The 24,216-nt window shown below is 47.6% G+C and overlaps 1 protein-coding gene across 5 annotated transcripts in view; it reads left to right on the top strand.

Moving 5' to 3' along the window:
- Window positions 1-1,172: 1,172 nt before the first annotated feature.
- Window positions 1,173-24,216, top strand: part of ST3GAL3 (ST3 beta-galactoside alpha-2,3-sialyltransferase 3) — a 205,250-nt gene continuing 182,206 nt past the window's right edge. For 2 of the 5 annotated variants that reach the window (XM_061345034.1, XM_061345032.1), the window contains exon 1: window positions 12,372-12,514. In XM_061345034.1, the coding sequence (XP_061201018.1) occupies window positions 12,501-12,514 (14 nt within the window). In that variant the 5' untranslated portion in view covers window positions 12,372-12,500. Of the gene's footprint in view, window positions 1,376-11,659; window positions 11,748-12,369; window positions 12,515-24,216 lie in introns of those variants that run through there. The other 3 variants (XM_061345031.1, XM_061345033.1, XM_061345030.1) reach the window with 3 other exon arrangements.

The following is a 24,216-nucleotide window of genomic DNA, read 5'->3' as shown; positions in this document are numbered from 1 at the left end:
GGACAGCCCTAGCAGTGGTACCATGCCTCGCTGGGATGCTCTGTGTCACGCTCTCTCCCTGGCATACCTCCACTATGGGAATTGCCAAGGCACAGCACGGGATCCCAAAACCCTGTGCCAGCACGGGGCAGAGGAGCTGGCAGTTCCCCGGGTGCTCTGGCAGGGACCAGACATTCCCGTGCGCCCCGTGGAGGCTGTAACACCACCACCACCACCATCAGCCCACTCACGGGGTGGTTTTAGGCCTGGCTGTGCAGATGAGGGAGAGCTGAGAGGCTCACCCCGCATCCAGGCCACGAGGTGCCTCTCCCACAGTGGTGCAATGGGGGGAGCGCAGGGCTCTGGCAAGGCTGCTCAGGGCTGCAGCGTGCTGGGGGCTGGAGACACAACCCCCCCATGAAAGGCAGCTCAGCTCTGTGCTGTGGCTGTGGGCTTCCTGCGAGCAAGCTCCTGGTGCTCCATCCTTCTCCCTCTGGACTCACACAGCTCCACTGATCTGGAGAGAGCAGGGCAATGAAACCACAGATTCCACTGGCCCTTGAGCTCGAGGGTGTTTCCTGGCTTATGAAGGAAAAGGAGGGAAGTGTCTGAGCAGACAGTGCTGTAGGACTCAAGTGTGCACAGCAACAGGCTTGCACGTGGTCACCGACTGTCAAAGAAATGGGGAACCCCTTCAGCTGAAGAGGTTTGCTGTGAGGCCTGAGGCTCAGGAGAGCATTATGGAGGAAAAGGTCAAAAATCCCACTCTGGGGCAGAGCCCAGGGTGGGGATGCAGCTGGCAGTGACTCTGGGGTGTGATACTGGAGTGTCCCCCTTGGCCAGGCTTGACTGTAGGCGGTCCCCCAGTACTGCTGGGGATGCTGATATGAGGTGGAGGTCTGACTGAAGCAGATGTCTGATGCTCTGGGCACACACAGTGATGCATCACTGCTGGGAGTGCCAAGCCATGGTTGTGTCCTGGGTGCTGGTGGAGGGTGGAACAGCCCAATGCTCCCAGCAGTGCCAGGGTTCATGGCTGGGTCATATGGGGAGCTGGAGCAGGCTGCTTTGCCCAGCTTTGTGCCAGGGCTCACACATCAATCCAGATGGGCTGTAGGTGCTGGACTCTGAACACAAGGACCCGCCTGTGCGTCTTCGTGAACCAACGGTGCTGATTTCTCCCATTCACCAGGAACCGGTCTGTCAGGCAGAATGTCATTGGCACCAACATCTCTCTGTGGTTAGCTTCCCCCAGCCCTGCATTGGAAGGACCAGTCCTGATGCAGGTACAAACCTCCCTCAACTGGGTGCTGAGCCCTGAGAGCTCCAGCCCTGAGCAGCGGCATCTGCCCATCCCTGTGGACCTGCTGGCTTCCCCAGTGTACCAGTGCTTCAGGTAATGGCTACAGGATGTTCCTACTCCCTCTGCCATGGCACAGGGGGCTGGTTCCTGGGGGAGCAGGGTGGGAAGCTTTGCTGGGAGGCTGAGCTCTGTCCTTGCCTTCTTGCTGCGTGATTGTGCGGGCTACAGTGTGTGGGGAATGGGGAACCTGCTGGCCTGGATGCTCTCCTGTGGCTGCTGGGACAGAGTCCTCCATGCCTGGCAGCTCCGTACACATGCTTTCTGGGACCTCTCTTGCTACAGGATGTCCCCCTCGTCCTGTTGTGTTGTACCTGCCACGGTGGGGTTGTGTGGATGCTGGTGATGTACCCGGAGAGGTTTGCTGTGCTGCAGCATCTCCCCCTCTGCCTGCGTCCCCTGCGTGTGGCTGGCTGCTGCCTCCTCATGGCTGCTGTTAGCCCATGTCCTGCCAGCAAACACAGCACCCAGAGGCACTTCCTCCTGGTTGCACTAACTCCTGGTTATGCAAAGCGGCTGCAAGAACACACAGGTTGCCACAAGTGCTGAATCTCCAGAACACGATGTGTTCATGCCCTGCAGCAAAGCCTGAAACCTTGGCCACATCCTGCAGCACAGGGGTCAGTGTGATGCAAACCCATAACCAGCTCCACCAGCCCTGCTCTGCCCCACACCCCATGCTGCGTGGCTCCTCTCCTTCCTTTTCCTTCTCTTCCTTCTCTTCCTTTCCCTTCTTTTCCTTTCCTTGGGAGCAGATAAACCTCAGCACCCAGATGTGGGACAGGCACCAGGACATGGTGGGGCTGCTTCAGCTGGGTCCCTCACAGCCCAGCACCCCATGCCAGGCAGCTCTCCTCTCTTCTATGGGTGAAGCACCTGCACTGGCAGCTCCAGCACCTTCTCCCACCGCCTTCCTGGGGACTGGTGGGATTTGTGCAAAGACATGGAGTTGTCTGGTGCTGTTTCCTCCCACTGACTCTCCTCACCCTGGCCCCTCACTACCTCCCCTCGGTCCCTTTCCTGAGCATCATGCTTGACCTGACCTTGGTTGAACAGACAGTAGTATGCTGCAGTGAGCATCTTCCCTCTGGGTACATGGCCCTGCACCCTGGGAGGTTTTGATGTCCCCAGTGCATCACGGGGAGTTTCAAGAAGGGGACCTCACACACGGAGGGGATGCAGCCTGTGGCTCTGCAGACAAAAGGAGCATCTGCAGTACAACCAGCACAGGTCACATTGCAAAACTGATGCTTTTTATAACACATAATCTCAGAAATGGGGCTAGCAAAGGTGACGTGAAATTACTCCAAATGAATGTGCTCATACCCATGCTGTCAAAGAAAATAGCACACAGCCACTCTTTGTGCCTGAAATCATGACAAGTGACATCATGAAACCTCAAACAGGGCACAGGTCGGCTGCCACAGGAGTGCAGCTCACCAGAGACCGGCACTGGAGCTCAGCCATTTCCTCAGGACAAGAGATCAGAGCGATGCAAACGGAGGAGGTTTGTAAATGGGACTGAACCAGCAGCGCTGTGGGTTACTGTGCTTGCAGTGTGGGTTTTGGCACCGGTTTGCTTGGGCACACATGGGAGAGACCAGTTCAAGCAGCAGAGCTGGCTGCTGCATCGCAGGAAGGTTGCTGATGTGTTACTCGCGTTCAGAGGGTGTAGCTCACCAGGGAGAGGTGGAGATAAGGTGGGGTTCAGGTTGAAAAGGCTGGAAAGAGGAACCCGTGGCCATGTGGCTAAATCACCACAGTGTCACAGATGAAGCTGTACAAAGGCTTGCTTGCTGCAGGCTGGAAGTGTGGCATTCCCTGGGCAAAAGGCTGGCAATGTGTGCTGCTACGGGCAGGCAGCCTGCCTGTGCCAAGAGCAATGTAATGCCAGGGAGCCCAGTCAGGATATTGTGCCTGGTTTTACATAAACACATGCATGAGCCAGAAGAGCAGGTGAAGAGACTGTCCTGAGGCTGAGCCCTTCCACACCTCCCCACTGCCTTCTGCAGCGTGTGGGAATCAGTCCTGGTCTCTGCTTTCCTGCTGGAGCATCAGGAGCGATGATTGTGAGGGATGGAAGCACTGTTCAGAGGGAAACAAGAGGTTTGACCATGCAGCAGCTCTGCTTCATGCCTGAGCCACAGATATAACAAATTAAATCAGAAGCTGAGACCATCTAATCCTATCTGTGAGCTGCTCTGCCATGGGGACGGCCACCCCTACAGCCTTCAGCCACTGTGCTGCAAAGGAACGTGCTTAATTCCGAGCTTGAGTTTCTTCATCTGCAATTCCTCACCTTTGCACCCCTCACTTCTCTCTGCTGCGCCGACACGCTGCCCATAGCACTGCTCTGTTCCCCCATCCGCAAGGAGACCTTCCCCTGCGGCACTCCTCACACCCTGCACAGCTTTATTCGCTGCATTTCCCAGCCTTAGCTCCCTTGTCATGATGGGGTGGCTGCTCCTTGGGGCTTCTGCATCCTTTCTGCAGCCTGGAGGGCTGGACCAGACACCAAGCTGACTTTGCCAGAGCTGTAGAGGTACAAGCACTGCTCGGAAGTCACATCCACGTGCTGCTCGCTCGCAGCTCCCAGTGCCAAGGTGCTGCAGTGCAGGCTCATAGCAGCAGACGTGTGTGAGGCCAGCTCTCTTTGGCTTTTCCCTATTAACACTTCTCCCTGCTTTCTGGGATGCCCTCCACCCTGCGGTACAGCCTGTCCTCTGGCGTTCCCAACACCCTTCCTCTGCAGCCCGTGACTGTGCCGTGGGTTGTGATTGTTTTATCAGGCTGTTCAGCGTGTGCTGTAGCAGCAAGCAGCCTGTTCAGTATTTTGTCAGCCACAGATGTAAGCCTTCATCTTGCCATCTAGACAGTTGGCTTTAAAAACTGGACCAGGAAGTGGTCACTGGGGGTCTGGGTACGCTCCCTGTGATTGGTGTCTCTCCATTAAGACCTGGCTCTCTGACAGATCTCAAAACATAGCTGTTGTTCAGCTATCATGAGCCTCATGTCAGTTTAAAAAGGACAGGGACCTGCTGGAGAGAGTCCAGCGCAGGGCAACTAAGATGATTAAGGGAGTGGAGCATCTCCCTTATGAGGAGAGGCTGAGGGAGCTGGGTCTCTATAGTTTGGAGAAGAGGAGATTGAAGGGTGACCTTATTAGTGTATATAAATATATAAAGGGGGAGTGTCACGAGGATGGAGCCAGGCTCTTCTCAGTGGCAAACAATGAAAGGACAAGGGGAAATGGGTACAAATTGGAGCACAAGAGGTTCCACTTAAACCTGAGAAGAAACTTCTTCTCAGTGAGGGTGATGGAACACTGGAACAGGCTGCCCAGGGAGGTTGTGGAGTCTCCTTCTTTGGAGACATTCAAAACCCGCCTGGATGCGTTCCTGTGTAACCTTATCTAGGTGTTCCTGCTCTGGCAGGGGGATTGGTCTAGATGATCTTTTGAGGTCCCTTCCAATCTCTAACATACTGTGATACTGTGATTAATTCTTTATAATAAACTCCTGTGTCATTGTTGATGATGGTGGAGCAGGCAAAGTGTGCTCTGTGCATGCTTCTGGTCTCCCACTACCTACACCTTTCCTTTTGCCCACGGAGGAGTTTCTCTGCAAGGTCTGTGCTGTGTAGCACAGCACTCAGGATGCCATTACCTGTGCTTTTACCTCCCCAGTCTGGGTCCCTTTGCTGTTCCTCTGCCCGTTTCTTTGGCTCTCTGAGTTATGCTGCCTCCCACCAGCCAAGAGTTTGTTAAACATTAACACGTGTTTAGGAGAGCCCATGGTTATGCCATCACAATGTTGTTTGTGAGTTACTTGGGCCTGTGGCATGAACCTGGCTGGTTTGTGGAGCTGCAGCTTCTCCTTGTGTTGCTGCTGCTGTGCCAAATTTGCTCCCCTTCGTGACAGTGAGATGGGGTCACTCCTGCCATTTCATTGGAGAGGAGGCAGCAGCTGGTACCTGCCTCCTGCCTCTTTCAGCTGTTTTACAGCACAAGAGGAGATAGGGCAATGCCTGCCTGGAGGGCTTGGGGTGAGCCTGTCGGGGTTCATGACCATCACAGCTCTCACCATCACTGAAATTCAGGTTTATTCAGTGATTGCCTGAGAAACCCAGTGGCAGTGATCCAGTTGTGTGCTCCTGGCTCTGGAGAGGCAGCGTGGGCACAGCCGGAGCTGGGCTCCTTAAAGGATCCCTCAGCACCAGCATGAGGAAGAGCACTGTGATATCCGGTGGCTGGGAAAGGTTCCCTGTTTCACTCCTGAGTCTCAGGTAGGCTTTGCTGACAGGACTGATGGGGAGGAAGAAAACCCTTTGAATGACAAATATACCAGGACTGTTTGAGCTGGGCTCTTAAAGGGGCAAAACTAAAGGTGGAAACCACCCAGGTCATTATTTCTGAGAGGCTGTTTTCATGGTGTGCAGCCCAGACACTCAGCAGCGCACCAGATCCCCCAGTGACTGCTGTCACTGAAAGCAGGTTGGGTGAAATGCTAAGAGGCACTGCAAAATACTTCCCTGGCATCACACTGAATGTAGCCTGGCTGCCAGCAGGCACTGCTTGGTCCTGTGCTCTCCCCTATTGCACAGCAACCTGCTGAGAGCTGGGATGTGTGTTCCTGGGGAGCAGAGGAGACTCAGCAAACCTTGCTTCTGTTGTGAGGCTCAGCTCTCTAAGCCCCTCAATGTGGCACCCATGTCCCCTGTGATGGGGTCTGGGTCCAGCCATGGATGGGTGACCTGAGCCTGCAGCACCTGGGAAGTGGAGGTGCTGACTTGTCTGGGTAAAACAGCTACTGGCCAGAGGGAAATCCCACAGGACTCTGCCTGCAGGTGGTCTCTTGGACCCCAAGAACCTGCGGGCACGGCACCCTGTATCGTGTTCCTGCAGGTGCAATGCCACCTTTGCAGGCTGTTCAGGGATGCTGCTGGAGAGGCAGCCACGACGTCCACAATCCCAGGACAGGGAGCGAGCAAGGGAGGTGTCTGTGATCACACCTCCCTTGGTAAAGTGTCCCCCACCACCCAGCTCCATGCATCAGTGTCCTGGATGTGCAGTTGAGGCACACACTGAGCCCAGGTGCCTCTAACCTGCCAGTGGCAGCTCTGGAAAAGATCTGGGACAATCTTGCCTGAATGCTTTATTTGATGCTATGGCAGAGAGGACCAACACAGCCTTTTGAGACAGTGAATGGAGTAAAACCAGATTTAATCCCCGTGTCAGAGCATTAGGGAGGCTTGTTGTGGGATTCTGTGTGTTGAAAAGGATTCAGGATAGTCAGACAGGCTGTGGAGAGAAGAAATGCAAAAAATGGCTTGAGGGTGGGAGGAAAAGCCTGGCAGTAAGAGAATTAAGCAACTCAGTATATTTAGCTTATCAGAAAGATGGATGAGAGGGGGTTTGCTTGCAGCATATGTGTAGTGTCACAAAGAGAACATGCCAGGCTCTGAAAGGCTCTTTAATCAAGCAGAAGGCAGAACAAAATGGTATGTCTGCAAGCTGAAGCCAGACACAGGGATGTGGGCTGCTCTTCTGAACGTGAGGGTGAGGGACTCCGGAAACAGACCCAGGGAGGTGGGAGTCTCCGTTTGCCTTCAGTTCAAGCCTACCTCCTTTCTTGGAAACACACATGAACCAAGCATAGCGTACTGGAATTAATGCAGGGAGGTGAACTGCCGAGCGATGTGCTGGCCAGCTGCTTGCACAGCCACGTGTCAGGCAGGGCTGCTGGATCCGCTCATCTAAGGAAGACCTTGGGAAGCCTGGTCCAGGTGGGCAGAGGGCTCAGGGAGCTGTTCAGGCAGGCTCTGGGTTTGCCTGCACCCACAGCGGTAAGTGTGGCTCTTTGCTGCTGAAAACATCTTCAGTCAAGTTCAGCTTGGTTTAGCTTGGTTTGTGTGAGCTTGTCGGTGATGCTGTTCAATGTTTCTGTTCTTAAAGTAGCCAGAGCACCAGAAATGTAAAGGACTCTCCACAGACTAATCCCACTCAGAGCCTGTTTTTAGGAATAATATGAAATGAGTGTGTAATGGAACAAGTTTGTCCGGAGTTGTGTTCCCAGACTGCATTCCCTGAGCCTGTGCATCAGCAGAGGTAACCTCTATCTAGCCATTAGTGGAAAGAGGTCTTTGCTGTGGTATTTAGTGGTATTTAATGAATAATAAAACATTGCATTAATTAGTATTAGGTCTGATTTGATGACGTGTAATTTGGGGGGAAGGATTACAGAGTAAGTATTCGAATGAGAATTTTTATAGGACAGAGTCAAAATGAGATTAGCAGTCCCACTACGCAGGGAGCCCAGAGGCTGACGTGTGTGTGTGTTTAGCAACCGATGCAGATAGAGCATAACTTTATTTAGTGGTGGGAAAAGAACATGTAGCTGTTATTTACCTTTATGTGTCACCCTGTATAATGTGCGCCTCAGTCACCATGAAAGAGAAAAGCAAACAGGCATCATTTCAGCAGAAACGCCCTGTGGTGCTCAGCACCACATGTGACGTGCGTTTGCAGAGGGATTTCAGCATGCCACAGGTGGGATCCTTCAATAGGAATGGAAGGAGGAAGTTTGTTGCCCTGATGTGCCCAAGCCCCACTGGGGACGTGAGGAGCAGAACCAGCGCCTGATCCCTGGCACAGCCTTGACCCAGGCATGCTCTCCATGCAGAGGGCACCAGGTTACGTCTAGTCCAACATGAGTCCCCGAAGCAGCACGCGGGTTTGATGCAGACATGCGGTGTAGGACCACTCATTGCCTTCTCCAGATGCAACCAGTCCTCACTGTCCTGTGTTACCTGCTAATACAGCCACCAGCCATGCCCTCTACCCAAGCCTTTATTTTTCCCAGCTTGTGACCACCATTGCCATGGAAAAGCTCTACTGACACGTGAGGATGCACAGACTCAATGGGTTGGCTGCAAGCGGGTTTTATGAGCCAGGATGGAATGCAGGTCTTGCCCTTTCATTTGGTCAGCTTGGCTTTGAAAAGCTCCAGAGCATTCTGGAAAGCAGTACAGCAATATGATAGGATTTAATCAGACTTAATTATTCCCCCTGCTGTCGATCTCCTAGCAACATCCAGCTTGACATCTGCCTGCGAATGAAACATGTAAGTAGGAACATGTTCAGACTGAAGTCCTGCTACTTGAACCAAATCACTCCACTAATCATTGCCTTAATTCATTTCATGGCTGTTAGACAGCTGCCAGGAGCTGGTACCTGATTTCCATGGATGCGTTGCGCTTGCCTCCTGAGCTTTTTCCAGGCTGCAAGAAGGGTGACTTCATCCTGGGCTCTTTGCAGCACACAGACACCTGATAACGGGGGATAGAGTTTCTTGAATGACAAACACGGGCTCAGGAGCAAGCCCCAGCCTTGTCATTATCTGTCTTGGTGCTGTAGGTCCCTGCTTATCATCCAAATCAGATCACCCGCTGTGCCTGCAGAGTGCAGGGTGTAAACTCTGAGTGCACAAGCAGTAGAGTTGAGGCAGTTTAGGTGAGGTTTGAGGATGGTCAGAGCAGATGTGGTGCAGCAGTTGCAGGCATTACGGGCAGCTCCATGTTGCTCAGACATCATGGGGGTCAGGACAAGGAGAAGAGATCTGGCTTACACGGATGGAGGGATGAAGAGGTGAAGAGAGGTGCTGGCATAAAGTATTTGTAAAGCAAAGCTGGGCTCCAGCAAGACATGATGCAGTGCAGGAGTCAGTGGGGTTATTGGAGAAAATAAGCCCGTTGTCTGAGTCAGGGCTGGCAGAAGAGGCTGCACGGCCTGGCCTTGGCTGCTGTGGAGCTGTGAAGCCGGGGGTAAGGATGCTGCCTTGGCTGTGTGAGAGCAACCGGCATCCTGAGAGAGTCTGGGGAGCTGGGGTTGATGTGTCCCATCAGTGTGGGGAGCAGACCTGCAGATGGATGTGGCCCCTTGTCCATGTACTTCCTCAAGGGGGATATGGGTACCAGTGATCCCTGAGTGTTGGCATGAGTCTGTTGGTCTCCTGTGCTGTATCTAGAAGTTATTTGCATCCAAAACAACATAATAGGACATTAGTGCAACACATGTCTCTGCGGAGGAGTGTGGCAGCTCTGTGAGCCTGGCTGTGTGGGTGCCATTCTTGCAGTCAGCTCACAATGACTTCACTCATGGTGAACACAAAGGGAGTTTCTGGCTGTGAAAGTGGGACCAGGGGAGCACCCGGTTGCTCTCCCTGTGACTTGTGTGGACTCTGCCTCTCACCAAGTGCTGGGGAGCAGAGTCAGACAGTGCTCGGTTGGCTGTGTGCCCTCCAAGGCAATGGCTGCTGGTCAGCATCAGCACCTGGGCTTGCCTGCAAGTGGGAGCTGCCACCACACTGGACATCATCCTACTTGGTTTCCCTTAAACTCATGTGACTTTTTGTTTTGCTTGTTATCAGTGTCTCAGGGAGGGTGAAAACAGGAAACCAAAACCATTGGGCTGCTTTGCTGTCCTGAATGTGCAGGTTTACTCCTTATGGTCTCTTTCCTTTCAGATGACTCCCCCACCCCACACCCCCCCCCCGCCTAATAATTCTCTGCTTTATCATTCCCTCCCTGTGTTGCCTTGTACTTGTGTTTCTCACTGGTCCTGTGCCTAATGAGTACTAAGGCTACCCAGCAAGGCTGTGGGGCCAACAGGAAGGAGGGCAATGCTATGGGAAGGATGAGATGTGGGCTGGCCCCACCACTGCAGTGAGAAGGTGGAGATGTAATCTAACAGGAACTGTGCGGTGTGAGCTGTACTGTGCTGTGGGAGGGCAGCTGATGTGGTCTATGCAGCCCAGTGTGGTCCTTGTGTTATCCCTAAAATGAGGGTTCTTCATGCAGTGTGCAATAAGCCAATCAACACACAGGGTCGAGATACTTGTTTTTATTTCAGTTCTGCAGAATCAGGTGCTAGGCATCTAACAGTGCTGGCACACAGGCATTTTGATTCGCCTGATATTTATAGTAGCAAGATACAACTGATTGGAGAACAAAAATTTCCTCTACTGCCTATGGTTACACATTTTAATGTTTATGCATTTAGCTTCACGTTTAAAACAATTAGAGAGGTCCCCTAACTATCATGCTCATTATTCACAATGGGGTGTGTATCTTGGCATTGTAACTATCCAAGGTTAGTTAAGGATCCACTCCTATCTAAACTCTGTACAAAGACATACATGTGTATTTAAGTCAGTAAACATAAAACCGCGAACCAGAAGTTTACAGCCTTTCTTACCTTGGGGCTTTCCCTGCCCATGTTGTTCTTCAAGGTTAGATACATCCCATTGTTTCAACACAGGATTGCTCATTTTATAACTTTTAACCTTACTCTTTGCACATCACTTGCAGCCTGGCATGATCCAGCAGCAGGCTGAGCAATGCTTGGGAAGCTCAGGGATGTGACACATGCTATGCAGCACCTTGCTGGGTACGCAGTGGTGTAAGGACCTGCAGAATTTGGAGGATAGTGTGAAGGCAGTGACCTAGGCCAGTGACTGAGTGCTAAACTGGACTGTGTGGTGTGGCTAGGTGCAGTGCGGTTCAGTGACTGGAAGCAAGACAGTGTTGGGCTACTCCATGCAGTGAATGCAGGCTAGGCTGGGCAGAGAGCAGTGTAGTGGTGAGAGCTGCTCTGTGCAGTGTCCGGAGATAGGGCAGTGCCACAGTTGGAGGGAGATGCAGTGCACTGCAATGCAGTGACTCGACGCTAGGCAATGCAACATCACTGCTGGGATGCAGCAGCTGGTTAGGAGGGAGGTGTGGTACAGTGTCGTGGCTGCACGGGACTGCAATATCTGGAGGTGTCTCAGCTGCGGGAAGGTGCAGTGTTGTGTAGTGCTCGGAACAATGACACAATGCAGAGCCTGACGGTGCAGCGTTTGGAGGGCTCCTGCAATGCCATGTCTGGAGGAAGCTTACCGGAGTACTTGGAGTCACCACAATGATTTGGAGGTGCCTGAGTGACTTGGAAGCGGGGCAGTGATTCGAAGGACGAGCAGTGCCACCGAAGCGCTCGCGTGTATGCAGCGCAGCTCCCCGATTAACGGGAGGGGGGATTCGCAAGAGCCTCCCGCGCATGCGCGCCACCGCCCTGCCGCAGCGCCCCTCCGGCGACGACCCCCAGCCGCCCTCCCTCCTGCCATTGGCTGCGGGCGCCTCCCGCGATAGGCTACGGGCGCGGCCCCCCGCACCGCTCCATTGGCCGACGGCGGCCGCTATGCGGGCGGGTCGGCAGCGCTGCGGCCCGCCCCGGCGCCCCATTGGCGGCCGCTGTGCCCCTCAGAGCCGCGGCGGCCGGTCCCGCTGCGCCGCGCCCGGCATGGCGGCGCCCGCAGCCCCGCGAACGGGGGCCGCAGCCGGCGGCCGAGCCCCCAGCGCCGGCGGCGGCCGGGTGAGGAGGGGTGGGGGGGATCCAGCAGGGCCGGGGCTGGGAGCGGAGCTCGACGAGGCGGGGACGGGCGGCGGGGTGCCCGGCCCGCGCCCTCCTGCCAGCCCAGCGGTTCCCGTTCCAATTCGGATTCCAGGCGGCCCTAGTCCCCGGGCAGCGTCTTCCCTGCGGCGTGCCCGGGGCTCCTGCCGGGACCTGCGAGGCCTCCGGGCTCCCGCCGGCCCCGCTGTCCTGAGGCACCCCGGGCGCCCCAGGGCTCTGTGGCGCGTCCCGGCTGCCCTAAGCTTGGGTGGAGCGCGATGCTCGCCAAGGCCCCGCTGTGTGTGGCGGTTCCGGAGGGTATTTATCTGAAGTGGGCTGGGGCATAAGTCCGGATGGGGGCTTGCAGCGCTGTCCTGGTGCAGCGTGGCAGTGGCCTTCTACCTTCCCGGAATAGCATTTACCCTTGTGAGACGAAAACCTCGCAGCTGCTGAGGGTGGTCATTAATTTCACTGATGCAGGTCAGGTAGCACGCGAAGAGCGTGGGTTTGGATCTGTGCATTATTGTGGGTATGGAATTGTGTGTTTTGGGAGGATGACCGTCGGAGAAGGTGGCTCCAACCTCAACCCGTTTTTCGTTCTCAGGTCATGTAGAAGAGCAGATTTAATGTGAAGATGGGACTGTTGGTGTTTATGCGTAACCTGCTGCTAGCCCTCTGCCTCTTTCTGGTACTGGGATTTCTGTACTATTCCGCTTGGAAGTTGCACCTCCTCAGATGGGAAGATTCAAGTAAGTATGAGGTCTGTGTAACTCCTTCTGGGCTCCCTGAAATGCCTGTCAAATTGTTGCAGTAGTACTGAGGTGATTCTGATTTACCGGTATTAGTGGAATGTGATTAAGACCAATCAAATGCTGGAGCTTTTAGTATGCTTAAGGGGTTGAATTTGTGATTACCTAATGCTCTTTATGGCTTTACTTTTATCACTGGGTACAAAAGCAGGTTCGTGCTCTATGATTGTAATATTGAAAATTCCAGTTCTTACAATATCCTTTGTTAGTTTATTCTTAATTGTCAGAATAGTTTTATGTGCTGAAGCTTTTGTTCCCTGAACATTTCTGTACATTTTACAGTATCTGAGGTGAGGTTTTTTTTTTCTCTGGTGGATTTTAATTTCCTTTTGTAATCATATATGCCAGCTATCTCGTCATCTTTCTTTGCCCTTCAGAAATCCTCATCTTCCATTTATGTGCCAACTATCTCTCATCTGAAAGGATGTCTCTCAATCTCTTTAAGTCTAAAGAGACATCTGACCTCATTGAATACAATCTGAGGATTGTACTGTGCAGTAATGCTATGGGAGGTTTTACCTGCAAAGAGATATAAATTAGGCTGAAGTTTGATTGCTCAGTAACTGCTCTTATTTTTTCTTGTGGTGACTGCTTTCTTACTTGCTTGTGAGAAGTGTTTACTGAAAATATCAATTCACTCCTCTCCCCCTCCTGCCCAAAACACAAGCCAGCCTTCTTTGCAGCTGTTCCACGGGCTGTTTCAGACGTCTCTCAGCTGACCATTGCTCCCTGGATCAGTGGCTGAGAAACACTCATCCAGGATTGTTTTCCAGTCTGACAAAAAAGCTGTCGGTCAAGTTCCTTCTTCACTGTGTAGCGTTACTGGTGGAGATTTCTGCTGTAATACTTATTGCATTTAATATTGTTATACCTCTGCCTGCTCTGTATGTGTTGGTACATGTTGTAATTTTCTCATGATGACGGATGATGACTTGGATGTGGCATTTGCATTGATGCAGTGATTTTGACAGGAGGGCTCCTAAGGAGTCTTGTACTAGAACAGGCATTGTAAGACTGAATTTCTGAAAGGAAATGCATAGTTGCTTTCTGAGCAGGGACTGTTGCTTCAGGTTTGTTCTTCAGAGAGGGACTCCAATCTTGATTGTGACCTTCTGAGAACTAGCACTTTTGTCAATGAGGTATAGAAAATCCTTCCTGCATGAAAAGAAGTACAAAATGTAGTTAAAAAGGACAGTTATGTATCTCTACCATGTGATGATCTGTTACGAAATTATACCACCTGCTATCCTCTACTTCTTTCGTACCACCAAAAATTATGTTGGGACTCCCCAAGGCCTGCAAAAAACCCCTTCAGGCCATAGCTTGTATGTGAACGTTGTTAAACGTGGAGGAGAAGCTCTGTGTTTATGTGCCACATACCAAGGTGCTGGTGTGAGTTTTAAATTTCTTCAGGGTTCACCTCTTTGGATTTTGTGCTTTTAGTTTCCTGTGCCGTTTGTTATTTTATGCCATGATAGTCCCTGGGGAGTTTTGTGGTAACTTTTGTGGGAGTTTTGTGATGCAGCATTGCAAATCTGTATGCAAACATTGTGGATTTCTAAAAATGAATGCTTCTACCTGGAAAGATGACTTTTAAGTTTCAGCCAAGTTAGAGTGATTTCTGTTGAGCGTATTGGCTGGTTTTGGATGTTCTGACAGGAGCTCTGTGAGGTGATGTCACAGGCTTTTTCCTAGCTGTGTTTCTCCTTTTCAATCATCTTGTATATAAAATATGTGCTTCATTTATTCTCGGAAGTTGCAGTGCTTGCATTAAGCTTATTCAGCAGTGATGCTAGTTTGAAGAATAAGCTTATTGATCTTTATAAGCTGTCACAGTGGATATGGGCTGTACTGTTGTTCGTTTTCTTCTAGACGCTTGTATAGATTGTGTCTCAAATATCAGATGAAGCTCCTGGAAATATTAGTGTAAACACCAGTCCAGTGTAAGAGGGCAAGATTCTGTGATTACTTTTGGAAACAGCTAAGATGGTACCAGTTTTCAGTTGATCTTAAAGGAGTTTTGCATGTATCAAAGAAAAGTTTTGTTTATCATGGAATTTTATGCATGAGGAGCTTGCGCAGATTTAAAATACAAATTTAAAAGCCCATAGTGGGAAACTTGATACGACCAGTTAATGTTAAGCTTCTATAAATAAGCATTTGGAAGTTAACAAATGACAGAGTTGAAGTTGCTCATTTAACCATGATTAGGCTTTCTTGAGTATGAGTAATATGATACAATGTGTAATGGTGCAATTATACTTTCTATTTTGTGAAGGGGAGTCTTAGCTCCTTTCACAAGACAGGGTGGTGCTTGATAGCCGTTCATGGGTTTATATCCTGAATTACAATTCAGTGTGTGACCTTGTAAGTCTCCTTAAGATTGACACAATCATGCTGACATCCTCAAAGGCAAAACTGAGTTAGATGTGTTAGCTTCAGGGTGCTTCATCTAAGATTATTGGGTTTGATGTGTAAGTTATCTTATTAAATTATTTTTTCTTTCCTTGTGACCAGTGTCTTTATTTTGTTTGTGACTCCTTAGTTTCAGTAATCGCATTTGTCTTTGTTCTGCGTTGTGTGGAGAGGAGGCATGAAACTAAGCTGATCCTGACATCTGACACCCTTGCAATCTCTTCAGATGCTGGTTTTAGTAAACTTGACACCTGCATTTAATAATGGACACAAATTTGCTCTAGAGTATGATGAAAAATACTTGATCTGCTTACTTGCTGCTTGTATGGTTTGTTCACTTGATGTTCTAGAAACTGCCTGTGTATGTTGTTGATACGGGTGAATTTGAATGGTAACTGTAAGGAGTCTGCTGAGACTTTGGAGTTTGTGCATTTAGCTTCTAAAGCAAGTGAATAAAGTAATTTTTTTGTTTGTACTTCTGACACCTCCAAGAAAGGAGGCTAAACTTTGAATACACTGAAAGATACATATCGGTGTTTTTCTCATCATCTCCATTTAACTTTAAATCTGTCCTCCTTGAGTGATGCCTTGGTGAGTTCTGATTCTTATCCTTACTGTGTGACTGTACAGCTTGCCAAAATGCTGAAGAGATACAAAAGAATTAATTCTCTAAGGCTTATCTTTCTTGTGTGAAGAATAGATTGAATTCAGCTAATGTGAACTAATTAAGATTGAATTATATTCGACTGCTGCTTCCATTCAAGACAAACCTCCAGTGGCTACCCCTCTGTCATCCTTTTAGTGACTGTCATGGTCGGCTACTCTTCCCTGAGCCGTGTTTGATGTTGGTGGCAATATATTATTAGTTCTCAGGGCAACAATGAAGTGCAAAAAAATGGTGTGTAGCACTGTAGGAATGCAGGAGGACCTTTGAGTTCTGGTGATTGTCTGGAGTATATGAACAGTGTTTAGGGTAGAGGTACGCTTTCCTTTTTCTTTTTTCTTTCCTGATTTCTGTAATGCAGTTTCAGTCTCTGATAATGGTGGTAAGAGTTGAACGCTGCCCTTGCATGTTCTTCCCAGACAGGCAACAGTGACAGATGCTGCAGCTCTGATTAAGTGTTGAGTTGCATGAAGGGTGCTAAGCATGCAGAACTGATAACACAATGTGGGAGACAAACAAGGAAATAAGAATTTTGCTATCAGGTTTAGCTGTCCTGTACATTCTAGAAGGACCTTGCAGCACCAGATAATTATAACTCTGTTCGTTGTGTTTCTGGACACTGAGTTATCAGGGAATTCTTACATAGTACTGGTAGTGACAGGAACAGGTTTTGAAGGTCTGGTGCACTACTGCCTTTTCCTAATAGTTTCTGGTCCTATTGCTTTCACCTTCCCTGATGCATTTGGCTCTGAGGAGGAAGGAAGATGTTATGAGTGTGAAAAAGATAGCACACAGGAAGGTGCCCCATTATCTTTGAAAAGTATGATGGGTAATAGAATTGTGCTGATAGTGCCTCATAGATTAACTTCATCAGCTCGGAGGAATGCATTTTTGCCTATAACTGAAGGATGGAATATAGTCATAGTAAAATTTAATGCTGATGTTTGTTGTTTAACCCAGTATGTGTATAGCTAATTTTGCAACTTAAAAATGAATGTGTTGTAAGGAAGGAGTGAGTCCATTAAAAATGTCCTGGCTATGTAAATATTGAACTCATTCCCCCAAGGCAGCTTTTTTTTCCCCCTCTGAAAGTATTGAAATATACTTCAGAAAAGCACAGTGTGATGCTGTTTTCCTGTTCCCTATTGCATTTAGCATTGAATTAATTCAAAGAAAAACATACTTTACTTTAGGTACTTTTGCCAAACCCTGAGTTAATACAATTTGTAGCTGTAGATTTTCAGCCTGTCAGTTTGAATGTGGCTTTTGAAACATCTCCAGGTATGTTCTGTTGATGCCTCCATAAAGAAATCGAGTCATTACTCTGTCATCTGTTGCTCTGTGTTATTTTCAACCCTAATTCTGGAAAGGCAGCCAAAGAGATAAAGCTCTGGGAAGAGATTTTCTGAAGGTATTTCAGGACCCTTATCCTTTTTGTACTTTTTTTTTTTTTTTTAATGTCGGTTTCCATGGGAACTGAGGAGACATAAACAGGCAAAACTGACTCACTTCTGGTTGCAGGTTTTTACTTTGCTTGCATTTCCATGGAAACCAGTCTCACAGCAAAAAAAAAAAGGCTAAATTAGCCAAAAGCAATCATACCTTTATGTTAATATATTGATTTCTCCCAAAGTGAAGTAGTATTTTTGTCAATTACTGTACAGGGGGCTGAATGTGTCGAAGAAATGGATGTTTTTATAAGGGTTTGGAATGAGTATGCTCTTTCGCATGTGGCTAAAGCTTCACAGTCTGTGTGATGATACATAGTGTGGGTACAACTGTTGTATCTTGAGTTACTAGGGGTGTCATTTGTTCTACGTTAAGGAGGTGGATCTTGCATACACTGACATCTCACTTCATTCTGTTGTTAAATGAAAGACATTCAGTCAGTGAGCAACTAGGCCGTGGAGACAAACTTGTTCCCTTTGTAGAAAGAAGCATGTAATAGTTTTATGTTCAGAGCATCATCTCTGGAAGTTACTGTCCTACTTGCCTTTGCCAGAAGAAGGAAATGCAGGAGTGCCCCTGTAGAAAATGACATCTCTATGCCAGCTCAACTTGGCACTGGGAGCATAAATCTCTGATGAAAGTAGTTTGAGCTAAGCTGTCTGAATTCATGGTTGGGTGGGTGAGGGAGCATATCCTTTTATACTGTAGAATTACAAGGCACTCGTGCCCCTGTTGTGAAGGTGGCAAGCAAATGGTGATGTTAACCACTTCACTTGCTCTGTATCTATCTGAGGCCTTAGCATTAGGGAGGAGAGTGTGTATGTTTTTTTTGGTAGATGGTTTCTGCTGCTTCCCAAGCTGGAAAGCCTGAGAGACTTTAACCTTGTGTGCATTAGCAGTTTTAAAACCTCTGTTTTAGATAGTATTATGCAGCAGTATAAGTTTCCTGAAACAGTTGCATTTTTACTTTTCAGGAAGAGACTTGGAACAGCATTGGGACAGATTATAGTGAATTCACTGATGTTTGAGTTATTAGTAACTTCAAGGTTTGCTTTGTCTATTCAGCTGCTCTATAGTCTCCTAGTGCTGTACTTGTTGGGCCAAAATTGAGACCAAATATTTAGAAAATCCTCATAACATGGATCCAGCTGCAGATTTAAGGAATCTTTGCTACTTTTCACATGCGTTAGGGATTTGAGGATCACAGTGATGGTTTATAAGATGTTAAAAATAGGAAGTAAAATTATTAAGGCAGCAGTGAATATTGGAAACACAGGTGTAAAAATAGGAGTTAACAGTTCTCTGGTAAAGTAGCTTAACTTTCCTGAGAATTCTCCTGTTGGGCTGAAACCTTCCACTTGTGTTCAGCCTGAAGCTGAAAACTTTAGTGTACTAAGGATGGTGATTATTTTATCTTTGCAGAATAGAGAAAAATGGATTTAATGCCCAGAAATTCTTACTGCTATTCCAAGCTACTTTGTGCTCCCTGTTAATATGCCAGAATAAGGAGCATGGCTAAACTTAAACTCTTGCAAAGCAGGACATTCAGTTGTGGTAGTATCTTCCACAGCTGTAGTTTTGCCAGTTAATTTTCTCTTGGCTGGAGATGGATGTGTATGTTCCTGAGTGCTCTGTCTGTTTGATGGAACCACAAAGAGCTGCCTGCCCTCTTCACTAGAGGCAGCCCCTCCAGGACAGAACAGACAGTCTTCTCAGTGAATATGGATCAGAACTTCTAAGGTCAATAAAAGAATTAAAAACAAAATTTAAGAAGTTCATCAGTACTTCTCTGTCTTCTAGAAGACTGATTCGCAAGGTAGGCTAAAGACATAGGGGAATGAAAGTGCTTCATCTTTTTCTGACATGTTACCATGTATTTAGTGAAACACCTCGTGTTACTTTACAACCTTGCTGTTCTAAGGACCCTGCTGTCTGTCCAGGCATGGTGCTGCTGTAATGTTAACAGTGCAGGGCAAAACTGCTGGGGCAATGAGAAATGGTAAGTTACAGTGCTGTTGAGGGAGCAAGCGTAATGTTGCTTCATCCTCGAGATATCTCCAGAGGAAGAAAGCTCCCTGAACACTCCTCAGGCTTTAGGGGCAGATTTAGTGAAGGGCAGTAAGAGCATAGCACCCTAAACACTTTGTGGATTGAGGAGTGATTGTAATGCTGTACTTGTGCTCACCGTTATTCTGTCTTCATTTTAGCTCTTTCAGCCCTGTGTTGCTGTTTTAGTTCTGACTTTTTAGCAAGATAGAAAGCAAAGTGCAAGAATACTTCTCCATTTCCGTACACACAGTCGGGCCTTCGTTTTGCATCCTAAAATAGTAAGAATACTCTTGCTTTTTCTGACAACAGCAGTCTTGTTACTGTTTGAGTCCCTGTTCAAGCCTTTGTATTTCTCCATCTTTCCATTTGTGTTGCTAGCTGATGGGTGCAATTGAGGAACTTGCCCAGTTCAAAACAGAGTGTGGTTTTTGCTTTGCTTACTTGACCTTAACCTAAATTAGTGTTTCACTTGCTTCACTTGCTCAACTTTTGTTGTTGTGATTTAATCCTGGTTGGCAACTCAGTACCACACAGCCACTCACTCACCCCTCCCCTCCTCCAGTGGGATGGGGAGCAGAATCAGAAAAGACGTAAAGCCTGAAGGTCAAGGTAAGAGTAACTTAACAATTAAAATAAGGTATAATGTAATACTAATATCAATATAATAATGAAAAGGGTAATAAAAAAGAAGAGATATAAAACAAGCAAAAACCAGTTAACCGAATGATACCCAACACAATTTCTTGCCACCTGCTGACCAATGCCCAGCCCATCCCTGAGCAAGAATCAGTGGCTCCTTGTCAACTTCCCCCACCTTATATGCTGGGCATGACATTCTATGGTATAGAATATCGCTTTGGCTAGTTCAGGTCAGCTGTCCTGGCTGTGCTCCCTCCCAGCTTCTTGTGCCCCTTCTCAGTGGCAGAGCATGAGAGGCTGAAGTGCCCTTGATCAGGATAAGCACTACTTAGCAACAATTAAAACATCGGTGTGTTATCAACATTGTTCTTGGACTAAGGCCAAAAGACAGCACTGTACCAGCTGCTAGGAAGAAAATTAACTATCCCATCTGAAACCAGGACACTTGTGCATTTTCTCCCTATCCCCCAGGTTTGGGAAGGATATGTTCCTGTTACTTGTGGTAGGCAAATTGTGATAGTGTTTGTAAGGGGCAGCAGTCAGTGTGTTACATGCAGCCAAAGCTTCATCCTCACATGCAGTTTTGCAGAGGTCAGAGTCAGCACCTTTTGATATTCTGGAAGGTACAATGCAGTGAAAGCACTTTACCTCCCTTAGAAATTGCTCTGCAGCTGAGTGCTTTCAGAGGTGAAAGGACTGATTCATCTCAGCTGACTGTGAACCCCTTAGCAATGAATTCAGCTGGAGACAATACCTCCCTGTGAGGACTGTCTCATCCGCATTAGTAAGTGGTTCTCTGCCTCTCCTCCATCATGTCACTGTACATCCCTTGGTGCACAAGGCATGTACCTCCGACCTCTAGCCGTTGCAGCAAGGGCAGTTGTGCCATAAGATATACACAGCCTTAATGGAAAGCTTGACCTTATAACTCATTAGATAGAATAGATCACATGGGCTTTCACCAGCAGCTTTAATACAGGCAGATTGGCTTTGGGCACCTTTCATGCTCATTTCAAATCTATTTCATGTCAGTGAAACAATTTTTGAGAAACAATTTCCCAAAATTGTTTCTCAACAATGCACTTAATGGTGCTGTGACTGCATTCAAGCCATGATAGTCAACTGTTAGTCTCCACTCTCCATTAGACTTTCGCACTGGCCATATGGGGCTATTAAAGGGTGAACCGCTCCTACTGATCACTCCTTGGCTCTCCAGTCTACGGATCAGCTTATGGATGGGAACTGGGGAGTCTTGGTGCGATATTGCCGCTGGTGCACTGTGATGATCGTGATTGGCACTTGTTCTTCAACCTTGAGCAACCCCAAAACAGAAGGAGCCTCTGAGAGACCAGGCAAGGTGGACAGCTGCTCAATTTCCTTTGTCTCCAAAGCAGCAATACCAAAAGCCCATCGGTACCCTTTTGGGTCTTTGAAGGACCCTCTCCTGAGGCAGTCTGTGCCAAGGATGCTTGTAGCCTCTGGACCACTCACAATGGGGTGCTTTTGCCACTTTCTCCCAGGAAGGCTGATTTCAACCTCCAGTGCAGTCAACTCTTGGGATCCTCTTGTCATTCCAGAAATATAAATGGATTCCACCCCTTGACAGCTTGATGGCATCAGGGTACACTGTGCACTGGTATCTACTAGAGCCTTATACTTCTGTGGGACTGATGTGCCAAGCCGTCTGATTTACACAGTCCAGTAAATCTGATTGTCCCCTACCTCCACCTGGCTGGAGGCAGGGCCCCTCTAATAGTCGTCACAACATTGGTCACTTAAGTCTTATAGAAAAGGATTGGTCATCTTTATCACAGGAGCTGGAGTAAAATCAGCTCTTCCACTCCATCTGGCAACCTGCTGACCAGAGACTGAAGCTACAGCTTTCATGGGATGGTCATCCTTGACCTTTGTTCTTCTCTTTAATTCACGCACCTGTTCCTCCAGAGCTGAGGTAGGTTTTCCATCCCACTTCATCATGTTTTCTCCATGATCCTGCAGGTAAAACCATAGGGTGGCCCATGGCATGTATCTTCTATATCTTCTCTCTTGAGTAGTAGGACACCTTTAGTTAATAGCTGAGATGTGGGTTGGCACACATGGGGAGCTGGATAGATGGGATAGATTGTCTCTCAATTGTTTCTCAACAGTTGTCTCTCAAATCTGTTTTCTGCTGACACTACTGGGGCAGTAACTTGTGGCACAAAGGAGGTAGTATGTGATTTATCTCAAACTGGTCAGCTGTTGCTGCTGTGATCTGAGTGTGGCCTTAGTACTGATTCTGACCAGGCATGTCACACTCAGGGATGTTTTGTAGAGGAGATTTTTCCTAGATTATCTCTGCTAACCTTTTTGGTGCTCTTGTCACTATATCTCATTTTTCTGTCACTGCAGTCTTGCTTACATCGCAGTGTCAGACTGAGGCGAGAGAACAGCTAAACCAGGGTGTGACTTGCAAGGGCAAATACAAAATGGGTGATGAGGTATGTCTCTGTATGAATTATGTATCTCTTCTGCACTTTAGAAGGAATGTAATCATGCATCCAGGCATCAAGCAAAAAGTAATTTGTACTGTGTGTGCATATCCTGAATAGATGTTTGAACCTGAGATAGATGATTTCAAGTGGTTGCTCCTTCAGGCACCACATGGTTATATTGCTTTGTATGCATTGCTTTCTTGAGGAAGTAATAGCCTGTGAGGATAGTGCTGAAATTCTAGTCAGGTACAAAAAACACAGGATGTTTGTTAACCTGTTCTTGGTATTTTGAGTAACCATATGCCAAGACAGTCCAAGGTACATATCCCTGGGGGCCAAAACTTCACATTTCTTGCTCTGTTAAAAAAAAAAAAAAAAGGAAAAATCAGAATGTGTTAAAATATCTCTTTCTATTTTTAAGAGCTTATAAATGTATATGTTGCTTGTCTTCAGCTATTTTCAGATGATGCTAGAATCTCTTACTTTAACTCATTTCCTGTTACAGCACGTCATCTTTTGCAGCTATTATCCTGTGGATTTCAGTATTAGGGACACTGAACATGGGTTCATCTGAGCTGCAACAGTGGAGTTAAGTATGCCCCTCAATAGTTCCTGAAATAAAGGAGTAACACAGTGAACTACAGAAAAGTTTAACTGGCTACAGTGAGAAAGAATGTTCTGTGTAGTATCTTTGTTCAAAACATTATGCACAGATGCATGTACACTTTAAGGGAAGTAGTGGAAACGAGATGGCACAGAAATCAATAAAAATTGAGTTTTCACAACAGGTAGGTAGCTGATGGCTTCTTGCGTACGAAGGCTTACTATAAATATATGTTGACAAAGTTAATACTTTATAAGTGCACTTGCATCTTCTTATCTCTGTAGGAAATTAATCAGTCTCAGAATAGCTTAGATACCATGTAAGTATTGCTTTTCAGCTGTGATAGTGTCTAGATACCCTAATTCAAAAAATGCATTGAGACACATTTCTTAGGATGAAGGGTGATAACTAGACTTGACTCAGGAAGGCAGAGAAAGCTGAGGCACAGGGAAGTGAAATTATTCTGTCACACAGCAGCTCAAGGACAGAGCTGTGAATAGAATAAAGGTCTCAAGGTTCTTGATCTAGTGTCCAGTTGGCGAAATAAGGCTTGCTGTCCTGTAATTATGTATTCTACATTTGCTCAGTTATGGATAGCAGTCATATGCTGCAGTTGCTTGCTTGGGGCAGAGGTTGTCTGCTGTTTTTGTGAAAGCATAGCAGTATTTTGAAGTACTGTATTGATAATAACAAAACTGGTGATGGTCTGCATGGGCAGTGCTGGTGGCTTGATATAGGTACTGTAATTAGAATATAGGCTAGTATATAGGATACAGGATATGTGGCTAGTATAAGCTGCTGCAAGAAGTTGCCTAAGATGCATCTGTGGAAGTGCATAAGTGTACAACCTGATCAGTTGTGAATGCTGGTTTGGGGTTTTTCAACCTTCAGATTTAGCACATCAAAGGCACTGTATTCGTGCTTTCCAGCTGCATTAGTGCCACAACTCTCTCTCTCTTTTTAAAGGTAGCATATTTTTACAATGGAAAAGTTTAATTTTCCTCTTCATGCTCAAACATAGAACTGTGGTTTTTTTTCTTTAAACTTTCTAAAATGTGTATGTATATAGAGAGGCATAGGCTAAACTTCTAAAATTTCAGCTCGAAGGATGAAAACCTGAGGTTTTTGAAAAGTGTGGAATAATGGAGCAGTTCAGGCAGTTTTAACCATAGCAATCACTAATGCTGTAGGTATAATTAGAAATCTAATTACTGTGAGTTTAGTTGCTGAGTCTTTTCTGCCTTTTGAGACTTGCCCCATACAGTTCTATCAGGTTCTAAATAAAGCATAGGCGGTTCTCCATTATATAGCTAGGAAATTAGCAGTGCTGCTTTTTTTGTGTTAGCTC

The sequence above is a fragment of the Neopsephotus bourkii genome, unplaced genomic scaffold (genome assembly GCF_033783945.1).
Source record: "Neopsephotus bourkii isolate Nb327-2 ecotype Australia unplaced genomic scaffold, CSIRO-AGI_Nbou_v1 NB_234, whole genome shotgun sequence".
NCBI lineage: Eukaryota > Metazoa > Chordata > Aves > Psittaciformes > Psittacidae > Neopsephotus > Neopsephotus bourkii.
The sequence above is the reverse complement of the archived record's forward strand: the minus strand, read 5'-3'. Positions and strand labels throughout refer to the sequence as shown.